The sequence below is a fragment of the Bufo gargarizans genome, chromosome 4 (assembly GCF_014858855.1).
Source record: "Bufo gargarizans isolate SCDJY-AF-19 chromosome 4, ASM1485885v1, whole genome shotgun sequence".
Lineage (NCBI taxonomy): Eukaryota > Metazoa > Chordata > Amphibia > Anura > Bufonidae > Bufo > Bufo gargarizans.
Window position 1 is genome coordinate 441260751 of NC_058083.1, and position 22029 is coordinate 441282779.

General features: G+C 43.8%; 1 protein-coding gene across 5 annotated transcripts in view; it reads left to right on the forward strand.

Moving 5' to 3' along the window:
* The first annotated feature begins 5819 nt into the window (after positions 1-5819).
* Positions 5820-22029, forward strand: part of SCAF8 (SR-related CTD associated factor 8) — a 208983-nt gene continuing 192773 nt past the window's right edge. For 4 of the 5 annotated variants that reach the window (XR_006388664.1, XM_044289934.1, XM_044289933.1 and 1 more), the window contains exon 1: positions 5820-5950. Coding sequence is in view for 3 of the 5 variants with exons in the window: in XM_044289934.1 (XP_044145869.1) it covers positions 5921-5950 (30 nt within the window). In the remaining 2 variants the exon portion in view is untranslated. The remainder of the gene's footprint in view (positions 5951-22029) is intronic. The other variant, XM_044289936.1, reaches the window with a different exon arrangement.

A 22029-nucleotide genomic window follows, 5' to 3' on the forward strand; every position in this document is an offset into this window, starting at 1 on the left:
TAGATGAAATATACCCATGCAAAGCCAGGTCCTTCTGCAAAAAAAAATATATCAAAACTACAATGCCCCCTGAGGCTACTACAGGGGTAATTAGAACTACTGATGACACTATTGGGGGCTTTTATCACTACTGTGGGCTCTATATGAGTGCCTTATAGAGGGATACTGTTATTGCTAGGGGCTTCGTTTCTGCTAGGGGCCCTATGGGGGCATTAATAATACTGGGGATACTTTGGGGACCTTATTGGGTACAATATGGAGGGCATTACTACAAATAGGGTTGCATTTGGGGTACTGTTGGGCATACAATTTCTACTGAGGTCAGTCTGCGACACTGTGGATAGCACTGTTATTTCTGCAATATAGTATTTAGGGGCATTGAAGCGTACCGAAGGCACAGAATTAGGGGTAGCAGCAGGATGACAATGTTGGGGCGCCAGGAGGGGAGGATGATGGAGAAGTGGGGAACCTAAGGTGTCTGTGTGTCAAACTCTGCAGAGACAAATTGCGCCTGAAATAATTAAAGGTGTTGTCTGGGTTCAGAGCTGAACCCGGACATACCATTATTTTCACCAAGGCAGCCCCCCTGAGGCTAGCATCGGAGCATCTCATATTCCGATGCGCTAAATTGCGTGGGCTCTTTTGTTTTCAATAACACATTGGCGGGCAGAAACTTCCGCCCGGCCGTGTGTTTGGTGACTGCACCGGCTCTGATGGGCGGGCTTTAGCGCTGCCCTAGCCGATTTACTGGCTAGGGCAGCGCTAAATCCCGCCCATCAGTGCCGGTGACGTCACCGGGGTTCCTGGCAGCCCCATGGAGAGCCCCAGTACGTCACCGGATCTCCAAAAAATGCCTTTGCCCTGCGGGATTTAGCGCAGGGCAAAGGAGAGCATCGGAGCATGAACTGCTCTGATGCTCCTGTCAGGGGGGCTGCCTGGGTGAAAATTGAGGTATGTCCAGGTTCAGCTCTGAACCCGGACAACCCCTTTTAATCATGGCAGTCTGGTCCAAATAGAGAAGATGAGCAAAGAGAACATCTACAGTACAGGATACATGACTGGAGGCAAAAACATTCTATATATATAAGAAAGAGAAAGTCCAATGGGAGCACCAACCTAGGGGTGGGTGCAAAGTCCAAAAAGGGGTGACGGCAATCCCCGAAGGTATAAAAGAGAAAAAAGGACTGCACTCCAAATTGTGATGAAAAATCCAAGCAGTTTTATTCACCCATAGTATGGCAAATCTTGCGATGTTTCAGCTCATACGAGCCTTCCTCAAGCATAGAGATAGTGAAAGTGAAGACATATAAAGCATTACAAAACGTGTTCCACCCATCGGGGTGTGGTTACAATTAATTTAAATTACAGACACATGATACTAATATAAAGTGCATATTTCCAAAATGACTAGCGTCATACGTTCCATAATAATAGGATACAATCCCCTTTATAAAGAACAAGACACATATAAAACTTAATTCCAATTAGAATAATAAAATAGTGACAACATATTGGATAAGGATCATAGAAATGAAAACAAGGAAAGCCATGGAGCCCACATATACCTTCACGTTCCATGAGCTTCCATGTCTTGATCTCCTCAGTGCGCATGCCCAGAATGACATCATCATGTGAGTCACAATGTGACGATTATGCGCATGCGTTCCGCAAGGTTTTCACTTGTCAACGCCATCTTACTTATGGGAAGATTGCCCTATATATCCGTTCACATTCATCACATAGATGATAACTAGACATACAGGGAGTGCAGAATTATTAGGCAAATGAGTATTTTGACCACATCATCCTCTTTATGCATGTTGTCTTACTCCAAGCTGTATAGGCTCGAAAGCCTACTACCAATTAAGCATATTAGGTGATGTGCATCTCTGCAATGAGAAGGGGTGTGGTCTAATGACATCAACACCCTATATCAGGTGTGCATAATTATTAGGCAACTTCCTTTCCTTTGGCAAAATGGGTCAAAAGAAGGACTTGACAGGCTCAGAAAAGTCAAAAATAGTGAGATATCTTGCAGAGGGATGCAGCACTCTTAAAATTGCAAAGCTTCTGAAGCGTGATCATCGAACAATCAAGCGTTTCATTCAAAATAGTCAACAGGGTCGCAAGAAGCGTGTGGAAAAACCAAGGCGCAAAATAACTGCCCATGAACTGAGAAAAGTCAAGCGTGCAGCTGCCAAGATGCCACTTGCCACCAGTTTGGCCATATTTCAGAGCTGCAACATCACTGGAGTGCCCAAAAGCACAAGGTGTGCAATACTCAGAGACATGGCCAAGGTAAGAAAGGCTGAAAGACGACCACCACTGAACAAGACACACAAGCTGAAACGTCAAGACTGGGCCAAGAAATATCTCAAGATGATTTTCTAAGGTTTTATAGACTGATGAAATGAGAGTGAGTCTTGATGGGCCAGATGGATGGGCCCGTGGCTGGATTGGTAAAGGGCAGAGAGCTCCAGTCCGACTCAGACGCCAGCAAGGTGGAGGTGGAGTACTGGTTTGGGCTGGTATCATCAAAGATGAGCTTGTGGGGCCTTTTCGGGTTGAGGATGGAGTCAAGCTCAACTCCCAGTCCTACTGCCAGTTTCTGGAAGACACCTTCTTCAAGCAGTGGTACAGGAAGAAGTCTGCATCCTTCAAGAAAAACATGATTTTCATGCAGGACAATGCTCCTGCTGCACGCAATGTTGATGGTGAACAGATCAAAACACTGACAGAATCCATGGATGGCAGGCTTTTGAGTGTCCTTGCAAAGAAAGGTGGCTATATTGGTCACTGATTTGTTCTTGTTTTGTTTTTGAATGTCAGAAATGTATATTTGTGAATGTTGAGATGTTATTTTGGTTTCACTGGTAAAAATAAATAATTAAAAATGGGTATATATTTGTTTTTTGTTAAGTTGCCTAATAATTATGCACAGTAATAGTCACCTGCACACACAGATATCCCCCTAAAATAGCTAAAACTAAAAACAAACTAAAAACTACTTCCAAAAATATTCAGCTTTGATATTAATGAGTTTTTTGGGTTCATTGAGAACATGGATGTTGTTCAATAATAAAATGAATCCTCAAAAATACAACTTGCCTAATAATTCTGCACTCCCTGTATTTACTCAAAGCAGTGACTGTAGAACGGAACACATAGAGTGTATATAGCGAGCCGCAGTAGGGATCTACTACAAGTACCAGTATCAGGACCGGGGTCCCCACCTCTCGGAAGGGATACCGGACCATGGGGCCGTATATGTCGGAGGGGGACATCTCCATGAACACCGCCGACAGCCGTAACCCACTTACTAGCAGAAAAAGAGGTCATAGAGGGGTTATCCCTCACCATTACAGAAACATCATCGCACTAAGGGTTCATTACATGTCTGGAATAGCGCATAGAAGAGAGGACGCTGTAGTCGGTACTAGGCTGCATCGCTTCCAACAGGTTTAAAGTTCAGGGATCCACATCCAGCACTGTGAAGATTTAAAAATTCTAAAAAGGCAAAAAGAAATAGATACATTAAATTCCGAATTTACATTCTGTTGCATTTGCAATTACGCATAATGCTTTCACAAATCTCCTGCACTATTACATGTGCAGGGAAAGAACATCACATACATGTAAGCGATCACATACATGTTTTTCTCTTATATATATACACACACACACACAGTTGCAAGAAAAAGTATGTGAACCCATTGGAATGATATGGATTTTTGCACACATTGGTGATAGATGAAGATCATATCACATTTTAAGTCACAACAATAGACAATCACAGTCTGCTTAAACTAATAACACACAAATAATTAAATGTTACCATGTTTTTATTGAACACACCATGTAAACATTCACAGTGCAGGTGGAAAAAGTATGTGAACCCTTGCATTTAATAACTGGTCGAACCTCCTTTGGCAGCAATAACTTCAACCAAACGTTTCCTGGAGTTGCAGATCAGACGTGCACAACGGTCAGGAGTAATTCTTGACCATTCCTCTTTACAGAACTGCTTCAGTTCAGCAATATTCTTGGGATGTCTGGTGTGAATCGCTTTCTTGAGGTCATGCCACAGCATCTCAATCGGGTTGAGGTCAGGACTCTGACTGGGCCACTCCAGAAGGCGTATTTTCTTCTTAAGCCATTCTGTTGTTTACTTCTATGCTTTAGGTCGTTGTCCTGTTGCAACACCCATCTTCTGTTGAGCTTCAGCTGGTGGACAGATGGCCTTAAGTTCTCCTGCAAAATGTCTTGATAAACTTGGGAATTCATTTTTCCTTCAATGATAGCAATCCGTCCAGGCCCTGACCCAGCAAAGCAGCCCCAAACTATGATGCCCCCACCACCATACTTCACAGTTGGGATGAGGTTTTGATGTTGGTGTGCTGTGCCTCTTTTTCTCCACACATAGTGTTGGTTGCTTCTTCCAAACAACTCAACTTTGGTTTCATCTGTCCACAGAATATTTTGCCAGTACTGCTGTGGAACATCCACGTGCTCTTGTGCAAACTGTAAACGAGCAGCAATGTTTTTTTGAGACAGCAGTGGCTTCCTCTGTGGTATTCTCAGTAATTTTATTTTCTCAATTCCCAGAGACCCCTTTTAACTATTCACAGTAGCAGCAATTTTGGAGGAGTTCCAAATCTTTTGCATGCCACTGTATGTACATAACTGCATGTTTTATTTTCTTTAACACACTAACAGAATGAAAAAATTGTTAAAGGGGGTTGAATTATTATATTTTTTAAATCTCCCTAGTGCCTCTAAATGTGATAAAGTAATAAAAGACTCACCACTACATAACACTTCATGTTATGAACTTAGTTTGGTGGTAAAAGCAGAATTGGGTTATGGATTCCGTTACCACGGACCATAACACAATTCTATGATGGAATGCATAACGGAATGCTCATCACCTGGGTGGCCCAATTATTTCTAGCTACACCACTGGCTCCTGGGGTACGTCTACACCAGGGGTAGGCAACCTGGAGTGCCTCCAGCTGTTGTGAAACTACAACTCCCATCATGCATACTTGCTCTGCTGCTCTCATAGAAATTAATGGAGCATGTTGGGAATTGTAGTTTCACAGCTGGTGTGCCGACCCCTGGTCTACACAGTGATTTTGTCTACGACCAAATATTGCAATGTAGTGGGGCTGCCATAGGAACGAATGGGGTTGCAGCATGACTCCCACATTTGCTGCAAATGGGACAGTAGGGCTTTTCTTCAGTTTATGTGTCACATTTGCAGCAAATGTGCAAGTTGCATTGCGACCCCATTCATTCCTACGGCAGCCCCACTACACTGCAATCTTTGGTTCAGCAACATCTCTCGCGGCCATGTAGGTGTACCCTTAACATGAAATTTTGAGGAAAAGCTTGCGGACTCTGGGGTATTAAAGTATAAATCTTTCTTCACACACACCAAGAATCGAAGACACCTTGTGCACAGAGAAATGCAGCTAGGTCGCTTCCTGTTACAGACAGCAGGTGGCGCTATCACTGTAAGACCTCAGGAAGGCGCTCTGTGAAGGCCCTTTTTATGGTGAAAGGATATGACGTGCTGGCTTTCACCACACCTTCCCATAGTGTAATGAGAGCCAGTGATGGCGCGTTTTCCTTTTCCGACCTCTAGTGAGGGCGGCTGAAGGCTCTGAGAAGGGCCCCACCACGTTGTAACATAAACCGCAGTAATGTGGCCAGTACCGGGAGCAGGCGCCTTTCCTAGGGCACGGCCGCCTGTCCTCTCACAGAACAATACACATGCTGAGCAGTGTGAGCGCCCCCTGGCGTCCACAGCACGAGCACTTCCTCCCCTTCTCTCCTGTCCCCTCCTCCTCCTCCTCGTCTCTCCCCGCTCGTCGCCTCCTCCTCCAAACAACACGGCGTTCCTACATCTGCCGACAACATGGAGGCAGTCAAAACCTTTAACAGCGAGGTTTGTAGCCATCGATGTTTTCCTCTCTCTGCCCTTTGCTTTCCTCACACACAGACATTTACTGGCGTCTTCCTGTCCGGTTACCGTGCGCTTGTGTGGCGAGGCCTGGCGCGGGGATGAGCACCTCGCGCCCCCTCCTACATGGCGGACATTACTGGGCCAGCCTGGGTTATGCTGGGTGTCGGTTTGGTCGTGCGGCGCTGCAGTGGGCCCAGCCATGCACCCAGTGTGCGGGCTGCATAGAGTTAATGCCCAGCCAGATCGCGTAAAGGGGTTCTCTCACTTCCGAAAATGCCGTTTATCATGCACGTAAAGTTCAAGGGGTTATCCAAGACTATGAGACCTCTGAGGGGTCGATTTGGTCTCCATTCTCCAGGGACAGCCCTGCTGTCCTGAAATGAAAGGGGTTCTCCGGGCTTTTAGTATCAAATCAGTGGTATAAAGGGAAGGTGTATGCACATGCCCCCTCTCTTCCTGTACTGAGGCTAGGTGAACCCCTTTAACATCCTGTTGATAGGGGACATGTGACCGCTGCAGCCAGTCGCTGGCCACAGCGGTGACCTGCTCCCCTTGCATAACAGGACCTAACTCAACAGCAGTGACCAGGTAAGGCCCCATTCACATGTTTGCAATTTCGTTTTGTGGAACGGAATTGCGGACCCATTCATTTCTATGGGGCTGCACAATGTGCTGCCCGGATACGGAATTGCGGACCCGCACTTCTGGGTTTGCAATTCCGTTCCCGAAAAAAAATAGAACATGTCCTATTCTTGTCCGAAATTGCAGACAAGAATAGGCATATTCTATTAATGCCGGCGATGTGCTGTCTGCAAAATGCGGAACGCACATTGCCGGTGTCCTTGTTTTGCTGATCCATGGATCCGCAAAACACACTATGGATGTGTGAATGGAGCCTAAGTATGATCTCCGCCAATAGTCGGCCATTTTGGAGGTCTGTTCTAGTCTTAGATAACCCCTTTAATATGATAACTTACTAATGTACACTTATTTTCAATATTACCACCTTTCCAGGTGGCAGTTCCATTGCAATTACGGAAGCAAACGGATGGCATTTGTCAGACGGATCCGGATGCGGATACGTCTGACATATGCATTGAAATATTGGATCTGTCTCTCCGGTGTCATCCGGAAAAACGGATCTGGTATTTTTATCACAGATTTAAAGGTCTGCGCATGCACAGACTCAAAGAACGAATCCGGCACTAATACATTTCAATGAAAAATTAATACCAGATCCGGCATTCCGGCAAGTGTTCAGGATTTTTGGCCAGACAGAAAAATGCAGCATGCTGCAGTATTTTCTCCGTCCAAAAAACGTAAGAGGGACTGAACTCATGCATCCTGAACAGAATGCACTAGGATAAAACTGATCCTTTTCTTTTCGGTATTGAGCCCCTGTGACGGAACTTAATACCGGAAAAGAAAAACGCTAGTGTGAAAGTACCCTTACAGCCATCGCTGCTAGGACTTATGGCCATCTGCATGCTGCAGATCAGAGTGCCGTCCTCTCTGGTGGCCTGGAGCATGCATAGGCACAGATGTGCAGTTTCTCCTGGTCAGGCCATCTCGTATATGCAGTTTGTAGAACAAGGACACCACGCTTACCGTAACTAGCTGGTTGTCATGATCTGGAAAAGGACCTGAGCGCCAAAGTTGCTAATGAAAAGGATTCACTAGCAGCCTCAGGAGCACACAGACTAGCACGGGATTACATCATCCAAGCCTGTGCTATCAGTCTAGCCTATTGTCGCTGCCCCCAACTGAGCACAAACTTCAGGGCTAGCCCTGAACATGAGGTGAGACAACCACTTTTAAGTACATGGATGTTAGAATCCCTCGGATCATGGACCTTTATAACTATCAAATAGTTTTGTAACACTGGTATCTACAGTGTAACCAGCCTCATTCATTTTCCAGATTCATTCATATACTCCCTGTGGTAATTGAGATCTGGATGATTGTATGTGGGGGGGGGGGGGGGGTACATGTATGTCTGCTGTATCACAATGTATGGGATGAGGATATGGAAACCATAGTCCAGAGGTCCACAGAAAATGAATTATTCTAGGAAGTTAGAGCACTCCAGAACGTTGGTTAGGGTACTTTCTCACTAGCATTGTTAGAATCCAGGGGATTATACAAACTGATACATATTTTTTTCGGATCCCTTAGATAGATCCGGTGATAGTACCGGATCCGTATCATCCTGAATCACGAATCCGGTATTACATTTTTTTTCAAAGATTAAAAGCGAAAGTAGCTTCTCATATATCACGGCGCATTCGCAGATTGGAAAACCCGGTGCGGCAATTTCCGGAACACTTGGTACTGGATCCAGCATTATTACACCTCTATGAAAATTAATGCCGTACCCGGCAAGTGTGGTATTGCTCTAGGATTTTGTCGGGAAAAAATATTGCAGCAAGCTGCGGTATTTTGTCCGGTCAAATACTGTACAAGGGACGGAACGGAAGACATCCTGATGCATACTGAACAGTTTGCTTTCCATTCAGAATGCATTAGGACAAAACTGAGGCGTTTTTTCCCAGTATTTAGACCCTTTACTGGATTTCTATACTGGAAAAAAAATAACGCTAGTGTGAAAGTACCCTTATTGAGCAATTGTTTTATGTCAATGAAATAGTGACGGTAATATTATAAACTTCCAATTGTCATTCAAAAGGGACAAATGACAAAAAGAAAGCATTTCATGACTAAAACAGGAAGGTAGTGAAGAAGCACTAAAAAATTCTAAGGAAAGAAAATGGAATATGTAAAAGATAGAAGCAGCCAAGCTGGAATCAGAGAGGCTCATCGCCAAACTAATCCTAAAATGTTCCTCAGTTATATAAATCATGAAAATGTTAAACCTGAAAGTGTTGCCCCGTTAAGAGTGATGACGGAGTGGTTGTAGAAGACAATCAGGAGAAAGCAGAGTTATGAAATGTTAAATGTTTTTATCCACTGTATTCACAGAGAAAATTGAAATGCAGTGTCAAAATAAACTCGCCATTAAAAGTGCCCTGTCTGACCCAGGAAGAAGATTAAAATAGACAAAAGAGAATTAAGCAATGTAATAGATAGCTCTTTATTTCTGATATTTCTAATGACAGGCCAATATTCAAAAAGGAGTAAAAAACTGAGCCCAGAAACTATAGGCCAGTATGTTTAAATGGGTTATCCAAGACTATAACACATCTCCCAGAGAGTCTGACCCGCGGTAGCGATCATACTTATCTGGTTCCCACCGCTAAGTTCGCTCTGTCGTTCCTGGGCTGGCTCTTTCTCACTCTGCATCAATATCCATAGGTAGGGGAAATATGACCGCTGCAGCCAGTCACAGGCCGCAGCAGTGACCTGTTCCACTTGCATCACATGACCATTTAATGTGCTGCAAGGGGAGCAGGGCAATGCTGTGACTAGGGATCAGTGAATCCACTTCAAATTTAACATCCAAAGTCGATTCGCATAAAACTTTGTTTCAATACGAAGAGGGAAGAGTGCCAGGGAGGCTAGCCCTGATCTGACACACCCCAACAAGTTTGCACGGTTGGGTGTCAGTTCAGGGACAGCACTGCTGCAGCTAGACACTTCCTCTGCCAGTTAGGGGAATGTCAGCTCCAGTAAGCAGGGGACTAGGAGAGAAGGGCAAGCCAGACAGGTGCTGGTAGTGGGAGACTCAATAATTAGGGGTACAGATAGGGCAATCTGTTACAAAGACCGGGATTGTCGACCGGTATGTTGTCTTCCTGGTGCTCGAGTTTGACACATTGCGGATCGGGTTGACAGATTACTGGGAGGGCTGGAGAAGATCCATCAGTCATGGTCCATATCGGAATCAACGACAAAGTTGGAGGAAGGTGGCGAGTCCTTGAAAATGATTTTAGGCATTTAGGTCAAAGGCTTAGGGTTAGGACCTCAAAGGTAGTGTTTTCCAAAATACTTCCGGTACCACGAGCCACACAAGAAAGGCAGTGGGAGGTTAACAAGTGGCTCAAGAACTGGTGTAGGAAGGAGAGGTTTGGGTTCCTGGAGAACTGGGCCCACTTCTCTGTTGGCTACAGGCTCTAGCATAGGGATGGGCTGCACCTCAATGGGGAAGGGGCAGCTGTGTTGGGGGAGAAGATGGCTAGAAGGCTGGAGGGGTGTTTAAACTAGGGACTGGGGGAAGGGAGGCCAGGGGCAAGGTAATGGGACTGGGGGAGGAATGGAAGGAGGGACTAGAACAGTTCAGAAGGAAAGGTGTAGGGTACAAAATATACATAAACCCCTCAATTGTATGTATACTAATGCCAAAAGCCTGACTAATAAAACTGGTGAACTGGAACTAGTGATGTATGAGGAGGACTATGACTTTGCTCATGCACACAAATGTATTTTCTTTCCATGTCTGTTCAGGTTTCTTATTTTTTTTTGTGGACCGTATGCGGAACCATTAATTTCAATGGGTCCGCCCCAAAAATTTGAAGGTACTCTGTGTGCATTCCGTTTCCGTATGTCCGTATTTCTGTTCCGCAAAAAAATAGAACATGTCCTATTATTGTCCGCATACAGGACAAGGATAGTGCTGTTCTATTAGGGGCCAGCTGTTCCGTTCCACAAAATATGGAATGCACGCGGTGGATCGCAATATACATCCGGTAGTGTGCATGAGCCCTTAGTGGGAATAACTGAGACATGGCTGGATGATAGCTATGACTGGGCAGTTAATGTACAGGGTCTGTTTAGAAAGGATCGTCAAAACCGGAGAGGGGGAGACCCCTGCCTTTATGTCGGGGGACACCTGGGAAATAGTGACCATAAAGTAATAACCTTCTAATTGTCATTCAAAAGAGTATTTCTTCAGGGAGGAACAAAAATACCAAACTTCAAAAAAGCTACATTTAGCCAACTAAGAGAGGCCATAGGCCTAACTAACTGGGACAAAGTCCTCAAAAATAAAAATACAGCCACAAAATTGGATATTTTTAAAAGAATCCTAAAGTCTAATTGTAAGCGGTACATACCTTATGGGAATACAAGGTTAAAGAGGACCTTCCACCTGAAAAAACATTGTGAACTAAGTATCCTGACATATACAGCGGCGCCCAGGGATCTCACTGCACTTACTATTATCCCTGGGCGCCGCTCCGTTCTCCCGTTATGTCCTCCCGTTATGTCCTCCGGTATCTTCGCTCAGTAAGTTATAGTAGGCGGAGACTTGGGTCTCTTGGTTATAGTAGGCGGAGTCTGCCCTTGTTCTGCTGGGCGTCTCCTCCTCCTCCTAGGCTGTAGCGCTGGCCAATCGCAGCGCAGAGCTCACAGCCTGTGAGCTGTGTGCTGCGATTGGCCAGCGCTACAGCCTAGGAGGAGGAGACGCCCAGCAGAACAAGGGCAGTCTTCCCCTACTATAACTTACTGAGCGAAGATACCGGAGGACATAACGGGAGAACGGAGCGGCGCCCAGGCATAATAGTAAGTGCAGTATGATTCCCTGGGCGCCGCTGTATATGTCAGGATACTTAGTTCACAATGTTTTTCCAGGTGAAAGGTCCTCTTTAAGGAACAAGAAAAAAGCAATGTGGATAAATCGAACTGTAAAGAAAGCACAAAATGACAAAAAGAAAGCATTTGAATCACTAAAACAGGAGGGTAGTGACGAAGCACTGGAAAACTATAAGGAAAAACATATAATATGTAAAAAAAATAAAATAAATAAAAGCAGCCAAACTAGAGACCGAGAGATGAATTGCCAAAGAGAGCAAAACTAACCCTAAAATGTTCTTCAATTAAATAAATGGTAAAAATTATAAATCTGAAGGTGTCGGCCCTTTATAGAGTAATGAGGGGGGAGTTGCTGAGAGTGATGAGGAAAAAGCAAAGCTATAAAAAAAAAAAAAAAAATTATTATCCTGTATTCACTGAGGAAAATAAACTGACAGATGAAATGCAGAATGTAAAGGTAAATTCCCCATTAAAAGTGCCTTTTCTGACCCAGGAAGAAGTACAACGGCGTCTTAAAAAGATTTAAAATAGACAAATCGCCAGGACCAGGTGGCTCACTAAGGCTGGGTTCACACCTGAGCGTTTTACAGCGCCTTCCTACGCTCAACATGGAGAAACCAATGATTCCCTATGGGAATGGTTCTCACCTGGCCGTTTTACAGCGCGTACGATCGCGCTGTAAAAAGCCAGACGCCCCAAGAAGTACATGAGCTTCTTTGGGGCATCTTGTCGCGCGTTCCCATATGTAGACTTTCGGGAACGCGCAACAATGGGCGTTCGCTTGTCTCTGTATGCGCGATTGTAAACGCCGGTACAATCGCGCATACAGAGCACTCCTTTCAGAACGCTCAGGTGTGAACCCAGGGTAAAAGAGTTCCAGAGGGGTCTGGATGTATTTCTGGAGTGTATTACAGAATATAGCTACTAGAGAGGGGTCATTGATCCAGGGAGTTATTCTGATTGCCTGATTGGAGTCGGGAAGGAATTTTTTTTCCCCTAAAGTGGGGGAATTTGGCTTCTACCTCAGAGTTTTTTTTTGCCTTCCTCTGGATGAACTTGCAGGATAACAGGCCAAACTGTATGAACAGATGTCTTTTTTCAGCCTTATAAACTATGTTACTATGTAATACTGTATGGAGCGAGCGTTCTGTACAGTATTAGAATGTATTGGCTCAGATTAGCCGAAGTTATTATTTCTACTGTAAAAAACCTTTTACCGAACTCTGGTTCGGTTCCAAGGTACCAGAGTTTTTTAAAAGGTTTTTAACAGTAGAAATTAATTTCTTAAGTTATTATGCGTAATAACTTCAGCTTATCGGAGCCAATATATTCTAATACTGTACAGCGCTCTCCCTCCGTACAATATTGAAACAAAGTTTTATGCGAGTCGACTTTGGATGTTTCATCCGAAGTCTATTTGCTCATCCCTAGTGACCAGTATGTATGATCACCACCGTGGGTCAGCCACGTGGGGGGACTTTATTAGTCTTGGTTAACCCCTTTAACATCTCTTGTGCATAAATTGAAGGTTTTCTATATGGAAATAAGTGTATAGATCGCTCCTGTAAAATTAATAATTTTCTATGTGGCTAATCAATGGATGTCGTAGGGTTGGGCGATATACCGGTATCACGATATACCGCGGTATTAAAAAAAATGGCGATATCGCTGTTTCCAAAATACCGCTGTATTTTGTGACGTGCGCCCGCCCCTGCACCTTGCATAGCGCTGCCGCTGAGTAACATTACTTCCTCTCCCTCCTGGCCTGGCTCCTTCTTGCTCCGCCTCCCTTAGTCAAGTCTCCACCCACCATCTGACATCATCACCGTCCGTCACCCACCAGTGACGGCTCTATTGTATATGTGGCGAATCGATCCCCTGTGTGAGTACTGGTGTCTCTGGAGAGACTTTTCCTGCGGCTGCCTCACTAGTGTGTGCTCTGGTGACGAAATTATAAACTTCCTCCTTCCCCAGCGGCCGCCCCGGCTCTCCCTCCTCCTTGCTCCCATATTCAAATCTCTGCCCACCGGCATCTGATGTCAGAATCAGAGCACACAAGCGAGGCAGCCGCGGGAAAGCTATATCGCAAAGTATTACTGCATGTATGGTGGCCTGTGGCCACAAGACCTTATAATAACGCCTCCTTGTGTACAGCGCTCTCCCTCCGTACAATATTGAAACAAAGTTTTATGCGAGTCGACTTTGGATGTTTCATCCGAAGTCTATTTGCTCATCCCTAGTGACCAGTATGTATGATCACCACCGTGGGTCAGCCACGTGGGGGGACTTTATTAGTCTTGGTTAACCCCTTTAACATCTCTTGTGCATAAATTGAAGGTTTTCTATATGGAAATAAGTGTATAGATCGCTCCTGTAAAATTAATAATTTTCTATGTGGCTAATCAATGGATGTCGTAGGGTTGGGCGATATACCGGTATCACGATATACCGCGGTATAAAAAAAAATGGCGATATCGCTGTTTCCAAAATACCGCTGTATTTTGTGACGTGCGCCCGCCCCTGCACCTTGCATAGCGCTGCCGCTGAGTAACATTACTTCCTCTCCCTCCTGGCCTGGCTCCTTCTTGCTCCGCCTCCCTTAGTCAAGTCTCCACCCACCATCTGACATCATCACCGTCCGTCACCCACCAGTGACGGCTCTATTGTATATGTGGCGAATCGATCCCCTGTGTGAGTACTGGTGTCTCTGGAGAGACTTTTCCTGCGGCTGCCTCACTAGTGTGTGCTCTGGTGACGAAATTATAAACTTCCTCCTTCCCCAGCGGCCGCCCCGGCTCTCCCTCCTCCTTGCTCCCATATTCAAATCTCTGCCCACCGGCATCTGATGTCAGAATCAGAGCACACAAGCGAGGCAGCCGCGGGAAAGCTATATCGCAAAGTATTACTGCATGTATGGTGGCCTGTGGCCACAAGACCTTATAATAACGCCTCCTTGTGGCTGCCCCCATACAGTGTAACGCCTCCTTGTGGCTGCCCCCATACAGTGTAACGCCTCCTTGTGGCTGCCCCCATACAGTGTAACGCCTCCTTGTGGCTGCCCCCATACAGTGTAACGCCTCCTTGTGTTTTTTTTTTCTTTTAAACGGGTTATTTATCGCAATGTATATCGTTATTGCGATAAGTTTTTTAATATCGTTATCGTCTGAATATTTTTGATATCATCCAACCCTAGGATGTCGTATATCTTGACTTCTCCAAAGCATTTGATACTATGCCACATAAAAGGTTAAGATTAGTCTTGAGCGAAGCGAGCCTCAAATGCTTCATCCAAAGTTGCTTTGTTCAAAACTTTGGAATAATACTGTAAGGAGATCCGTCTCCGTACAGCATTAGGCCCCATGCACACGGCCGTTGTTCACAGCCGTGTGCGGGCCGTGGAACCGCGGCCTGGATCGCTCCTGAGAGCAGGAGCGCACGGCGTCACTGGCCCGCACACGGCTGTGAACAACGGCCGTGTGCATGGGGCCTTAGAATGTATGGGCTTACCACTGAGCCGCAAAGTAAGTTATTCATGAAGTCACGCAGCCTAGGTTTTTCTGCGTTCCTCTGGATCAATTTTGTCAGATAACAGGCCGAACTAGATGGATGGATATGTTTTTTTCAGCCTTACAAACTGTTTCTATGTTAATAGAGCCCAATGAGGCTACATATAGACATGTAAGTGCTTCACATGAAGAAATAAAAGGAAAAACATTAAGGACTGCAATTTTTTGCTTCATACAAATCAGTAGAGAAAATCCCTAGGGTATGCTAGAATTTTGAATACATTTGCAGCCTTGAACTCTTATCTTCTTTTCCAATAAGGAAAATTTGGCCAGGACACCTCAAAGTCACTAAGTAAATCTGGCCTCAAGTCCCTAATTCATTGATATCCAGAAAGTTACAAGATTCATAATGTAAATGATCACATCAATAGCAAGCGGTGTTAGTTACAGATATGTACATTTTGTTGGGATGCAGTAAGAAAAAGTATTCTGTTCTTAGTAGCTTTCTGTGTATGTATTGGTACTTGTGCTTCGTGATTAATTTGATCATTCGCATTTTAACCCTTAGGCCCCTTTCACATGGGTGAGAATTCCGCACGGGTGCAATGCGTGAGGTGAACGCACTGCACCCGCACTGAATCCGGATCCATTCACTTAAGTAGGGCTGTGCAGATGAGCGGTGATTTTAACCCATCACTTGTGCGAAATCGCAGCATGTTCTATGTTCTGCGTTTTTCACACAATGCAGGCCCTGTAGAAATGAATAGGGCTACTTGCAAATCGCATAGCATCCGCAAGTTAGTGCAGATGCAATGCGATTTTCATGCATGGTTGCTAGGAGATGTTAGTAAATTGATTAAAGTCAATTTACTGTAATATAAGGGAACATTTACATGGTTATAATTGAAAATAATAAAATCTACTGAACATCTAACCAAAACCAAAACTTCAGTGAAGAAGCCCGGGTTCGGGTCTAGGTACCACATTCAGTTTTTCCTGACGCGCCTGCAAAACGCATTGCACCCACGTGGAAAAAACTGAACAACGGAACGCAATCGAAGTCAAAACTGAACTTGTGTGCATACTCGCACGATTTTCCCTGAACGCACCTGCATCTCATCTGGCCCTCACCCGCGACACCCGTGTGAAAGAGGCCTTAGGCTCCCAGCCAGCACCATACATGTATGGTGCCTGGAGGATCTTTAAACATAAAGTCCGCTCATGCATGCAGCCGGCGCTATAGCCAGTGGGTCTTTGCTGTTTCAGTGGCTCATGTCTGCGACCACGGCATTTAAATGGTGAAAAACCCGGAAGAGCGCGCTAGTCATTCAATTCTAATCTACTGAGTCTCTGAAGAGAGCGTAGGATAACACCAATTGGAGATTTTACCGTAGTTCTATGCAAATACAACATAAGGGTTCATTCACACGCAACGTTGCGGAACAGATCTGGACCCATTAATTTTTAATGGGGCCGCAAAAAGTAGAACTTGTCCACAGACACGGACAAGAAAAGGCATTTCTATTTAAAGTGCCGGCCATGTGCGGTCCGCAAAATGCTCCGCAATTTGAGGACTGCGAAACACTTCGGGACATGTGAATGGACCCTAAGTTGTAAGAAATCTGAGTACTCCATATTGTAGCCTCCTAGAGGTCCTACAAAAAAAGTTTAAAAAGTTAATAAATTCATAAACAATAAAAAATATAAACATAATGGGCATCGCCGCATACAAAAACATCCGTACTAAAAATATTTATCCCATACGGTGAATGGCGCAATGGAAAAAAAATATCAAAATGGCTTATTTGAAATTTTTTCATTGCTTCTCTTACCCAAAAAATGTAATAAAATTTGATCAAAAAGTCACACACACTCCAAAATGGTATCAATAAAAACTACAGATTGTTCAGCAAAAATGAGCCCCCCACACAGTTCAGTATAAGTAAAACTATAAAAAATTTATGGGGTCAGAATAAGGCAATGTTAAGAAATTTATATTAAAACACTATAAAAACTATCATTTGTGGTATCGCTGGATTTGTCCTGACCTGGAGAATGAAGTGCACAAGTCAGTTTTACTGATTAGTGAACACCATAAAAAACAAAACATAAAACTGTTCCGGAATTGCATTTTTTTCCCCAATTCCAACCTACATCCTATGCAATATTAAATGAAAAAAACTCAGGTATCTAAGGGGTTAGATATCGCAACATCAATTTTTACATTTATTTTTATCCTGGAGCACTGAATCAGTCTTTTAAAAGGCTTTTCTGAGATTTTCATACTGATTACCTATCTGATTGGCAGGTGTCTGACATCTGGGACCTCGCCAATTGGCTGTTTGTGATGGCAGCAACACTCCTGTGAGCACAGCTGCCTTCTTCCTGCTTACCAAGCATAGTGCCATACATAGTACATTCACTTGAATGGCACTGAGCTACTCCTAGGCCATGTGACCGATGAACGTGATCTCACTGGCCTAGAAAAAGCTGAGAGCACTGCTGCCTTCTCAAACAGCTGATCAGCAGGGGTGTTGGACCCCCACCGATCAGATACTAAGGGCCTATCCTGAAGCTAGGTCATCAGTATAAAAATCTCAGACAACCCCTTTAAGGCCTCATGCACACGTTTTTTCCACTGTCAGTGATTAGGCTTCAGTGGTCTGTGTCCGATTTTGCTTCAGTTGTGTTTCCTTGTGTCTTCCTTTTTTTTTTTTTTTTGTCTGACGGGGGGAAAAAAGGAAGGTTAATAAAAAGTGTAATTTTATTGCACCAAGGTCTTGTAGAAAAAAACAGACACAGATGACATACCAGTTGTGCATCCGTTTTTTTTTTTTTTTTTTTTACAGACCCATTGACTTGAATGGGTCCGTCCTCTGTTTTCCACTGACAAGAATAGGACAGGTTATATTTTTTTTGACGGACTGGAATCACGTTTTTCAGACGCGGAGAGGACTATCAGTTTTTTTCCACAGCTCCATAGAAATGAATGGGACCTCCGCTGAACTGTAAAAAATGACGGAATGGACGCGGATGCACACAACGGTCGTGTGCATGAGGCATAAGTCTCTGCCACATGACCAACAGTGGAAGTGTGTGACACTATCCTTGGTGAATGAGTTTTAGCTGCTTTTAGGCTCTCCTTTCCTGGAGGTTTCATATGGAGGACAGAGATGGAGCGTTAGTGTCTATCATGCACACGACCGTGTCAGTTTTGCGGTCCGCAAAACACGGTTACCGACTGTGTGCGTTCCGTATTTTATGGAATGTCCATCACACAAGAGAGCAGTCCTATCCTTGACTGTGATACAAACAAGAATATTAAATTAGTATTTTTATGCGGGGCCATGGAACGGACATGGTGTACTGTCTGTATGTGTTGCAGCCCCATTAAAGTGAATTTATCCGGATCTAATAAAAAGCGGCTCAGATGCGGACCCAAACCTCGGTCATGTGCATGAGGCCTTATACTGATTTATAATGCTGTGTAACCCATCAACTGATGCTGTCAGTGTAATACAATAGATTCCAGGACTCTCAGGGCTCATGCACACGGCCGTTGCCCTGCCGTGGCAATACACAGGGCACCGGCCGCCTGCACCCGCATCACGGATGCAGACCTGGAGAGGCATTGCGAAAGCACGGATTGGAACCCCACGGAAGCACTATGGAGTGCTTAGGAGTGAGTGAAACATGGAAGAGGTCTGAATATTTCTGTTAGGGTTCATTCGCACAACTGCATGGATGGGTCCGCATCTGATCTGCAATTTTGTGGAACCGTGCAGACCCATTAATTTCAATGGGGCTGCAAAAGATGCAGACAGATAGAAGTGTCTTATCCTTATTTTTAATTTTTTTTGCGGGTGCCAGTGTGCTGTCTGTATCTTTTGCATCCTAATTGAAGTGAATGGGCCTGCATTTGACTTTAGCTCCCGCTCACACTTGTAGAGGGCGTCATGGCTGGTGGGTCTCCACTGTTTCTAACAGCAGATTACCGTGAAAGGCAATAATGCCGATCGCTGTAAGTAAAGCCTTTAGATGCCGTGATCAAGTGAGATCACAGCATGTAAAGGGAGAAAAACCTGGATGCTTGCGATTCCGGGCTTCTTACCCGCATCCTCTGTGGCCAATGAGGATGGCGGTAATTAATTTAAATGTGCTGGGTCTTGCTGAAAAGACTCAGGGCATTTAAACTGAAATTCTTATTTTGGACAGCAGGTGGCAGGTCAGCATAAGAAATAAGCAATTCTGAACAATAAATGGATGTAAAAAATCCATGATTGTTCAGAATAAAATAAAATAAAAAATTAATTTTGTAGGCTCAAATATGAGCTTCAAAATCATAACAAAAAAGTAAAAAAAAAGTTAAAAAATATATAAAAAACAAAAAAATTGAAAAGTTAAAATCACCCCCCTTTCCATAGAATAAAAAAATATACATAAATAAAAAATATAGACATTTTTTCATTGCTTCTCCCAAAAACATGTAATAAAATGTGATAAAAAAGTCACACTCTCCAAAATGGTATCAATAAAAACTACAGATTGTCCCGCACAGCTCAGTAGATATAACTATAAAAAAGTTATGTGGTCAGAATATGGTAATGTTAAAAAAAATATATTTATTTTTACACTATTTATACATAAAAACCTTCACATACAGTATGTGGTATCGTTTAAATCGTACTGACACAGAGAATGAAGGGCACAGGTCAGTTTTGCCTTAAATGAAATGCCGTGGGAACAAAACCCATAAAAAGGTGGAGAAATTGTATTATTTTTTTCAAATTCCATCCCATTTGTAATTTTTTTCCACTACGTAGTATGCCATATTGAATGGTGGCATTAGAAAGTAAAACTTGTCCTGCAAAAAATAAGCCCTCGTACAACTATACAAACAGAATAATAAAAAAGTTATGGTTCAAGGAAGATGGTGAAAAAAAAATGAAAACGAAAAAACCTCCAGTATCTTAAAGGTTAATGTCAAGCATTGGATTACATCCCATAGTGTTACAAGTGAACTACCTAAGATTTATTTATTTTGTTTAAGTAGATGTCGCCCATTGTACTTTCATAAAGGGCCGTTTCCATCAGAAAAGGGTATTTTTTTTATCTCTATCTAGAAAACACATTTTTGGCTGTTTTTCTTTTTAATTTCGACAGTACTATGCCATTAAAATGTGAAACAAAATATTATTTTTTAGTCAACACAAATGATAAGACCTGCTATATAGATAGGTAATCTGTTGTCAATTTACTGCTTCTGTGAAGGGAAGATGGAATCCTCATTATTATAGTAGGTGTAGAATAGTGATAATAATATATCAGCTCTATTGTTCTCTTGACAGGCCTAGTTGAGCATTGCGTTGTTTAGTATAAGGCCCCTTTCACAAGCAAGTTTTCCCCGCGGGTGCAATGCGTGACGTGAACATTCATTTCAATGGGTCTGTGTACATGAGCGTTGTTCTTCACGTATTAGTTCTGCTTTGTGTGAAAATCGCAGCATGTAATATACTCTAGGTTTTTCACGCAGCCCTAGCCCCATAGAAGTGAATGGGGGGCTTCAGTGAAAAAAGCATTGCATCCGCAAGCAAATGTGGATGCAATGCGGTTTTCACTGATGGTTGCTAAGAGTTGTTGTTTGTAAAGTTTTTTTTATCAGGCGTGTGAAAAATGCATCAAAACGCATTGCACCCGCGTGGAAAAAACTGAACGCAATCGCAGACAAAACTAACTGAAGCTTGAAAAATAGTGCGAGTTTCAGTGAACGCATCCTGAGCCAATTCGTCACGCTCGTGTGAAAGAGGCCTAGGGCCTATATTAGACCTGTAGATGGCTGGCAGATCATCTCTAATGAGCGTTCGTAGCGATGATCTGATTGTGTAATACAGCCCTTAAAGTGCTGCCGATTACCCGATGATTCTCGTTTATTGGGCAATCACAATTTTTTAGTATAATTAAAAATAATTTGCCATTAGCAGATCATGCTTTCTAAACAATGATTCAGTATGGGAACGAGCAATGGCATTAGAGATCGCTGCTCCCCAAACTGTGGAGGAGATCGCTGCATGTAAACACAGCTTTCTCCTCTACTAATGAACAGACGATTGGTGGGAAGGATCGCTTCCTTCCCCACAACTGACTTTCACCTCTGCTTTTGTAATGCCAGCCTAAGTGTAACGCTCTATTTTGGTTACTACAGAGGGGAGGGGGGGTCTCTCTGGTCGCATTGATGGTCATGCTGAAAATGAGGCCAGATAGAAGAATTTTATACTTACCCACTTTTTTTTTTTTATTTGACTGACAACCTCTTTAATTATGGAACCTTTGTGCTACCTGCACATGTTGCAGATTATGCACAGTTTTTTTACGTGGATTCTTGTGCAGGAAAACCGAAGTACAGTACCATGTGGAAATCAAACTTGCGTGTGGATTTTATAATCTGCAGCATGTCAATTTTTTGTGCAGTTCATTTGTGCAGATTTCACCCTTTTCAATGGAAGGATGAGGCCATCTGGAAATCCGCATCAGATCCCCAACAAAACCCGCAAGTAACACGCACACTTTTTGGTGCGGAAATGCTCTGAAAATTTGTGCAGATTTTCTGTTCGTAACCTTGCCCCAGTGTGCAGGTATTGTAGCTTTAAAGGGGTATTCCCATCTCCGACAATGGAGGCATATAGCTATTTCCGTTGGCCCCATTGAAGTGAATGGAGGAAGCAGTGGCCGCGCAAGTGCGGTTTACTCCCATTCATTTTTATAGGTCTGACAGAAATAGCTGAGCCACAAAAGCAGAAATTCTGTGTCCTCTGTTTCTCACCCACATGACTGGTGTGAGGAGGAATTTGAGTAAGACCTCTTGCACACAAACGTTGTTCATCTGTTCTGTGCATCGGGCAATGTTCGTGCGGCGGCCGGGACGGATTGAGATCCATTCGGTTTGAAAGGATCCGTTTTTCTTTCACACCGCAAAAAAATAGAACAAGTTCTATTTTCTTGCGGTGCAGAGGCACGGACAGAAACATGACGGAAGCTCTACATAGTGCTTCCGTGGGGTTCCGCATCTCT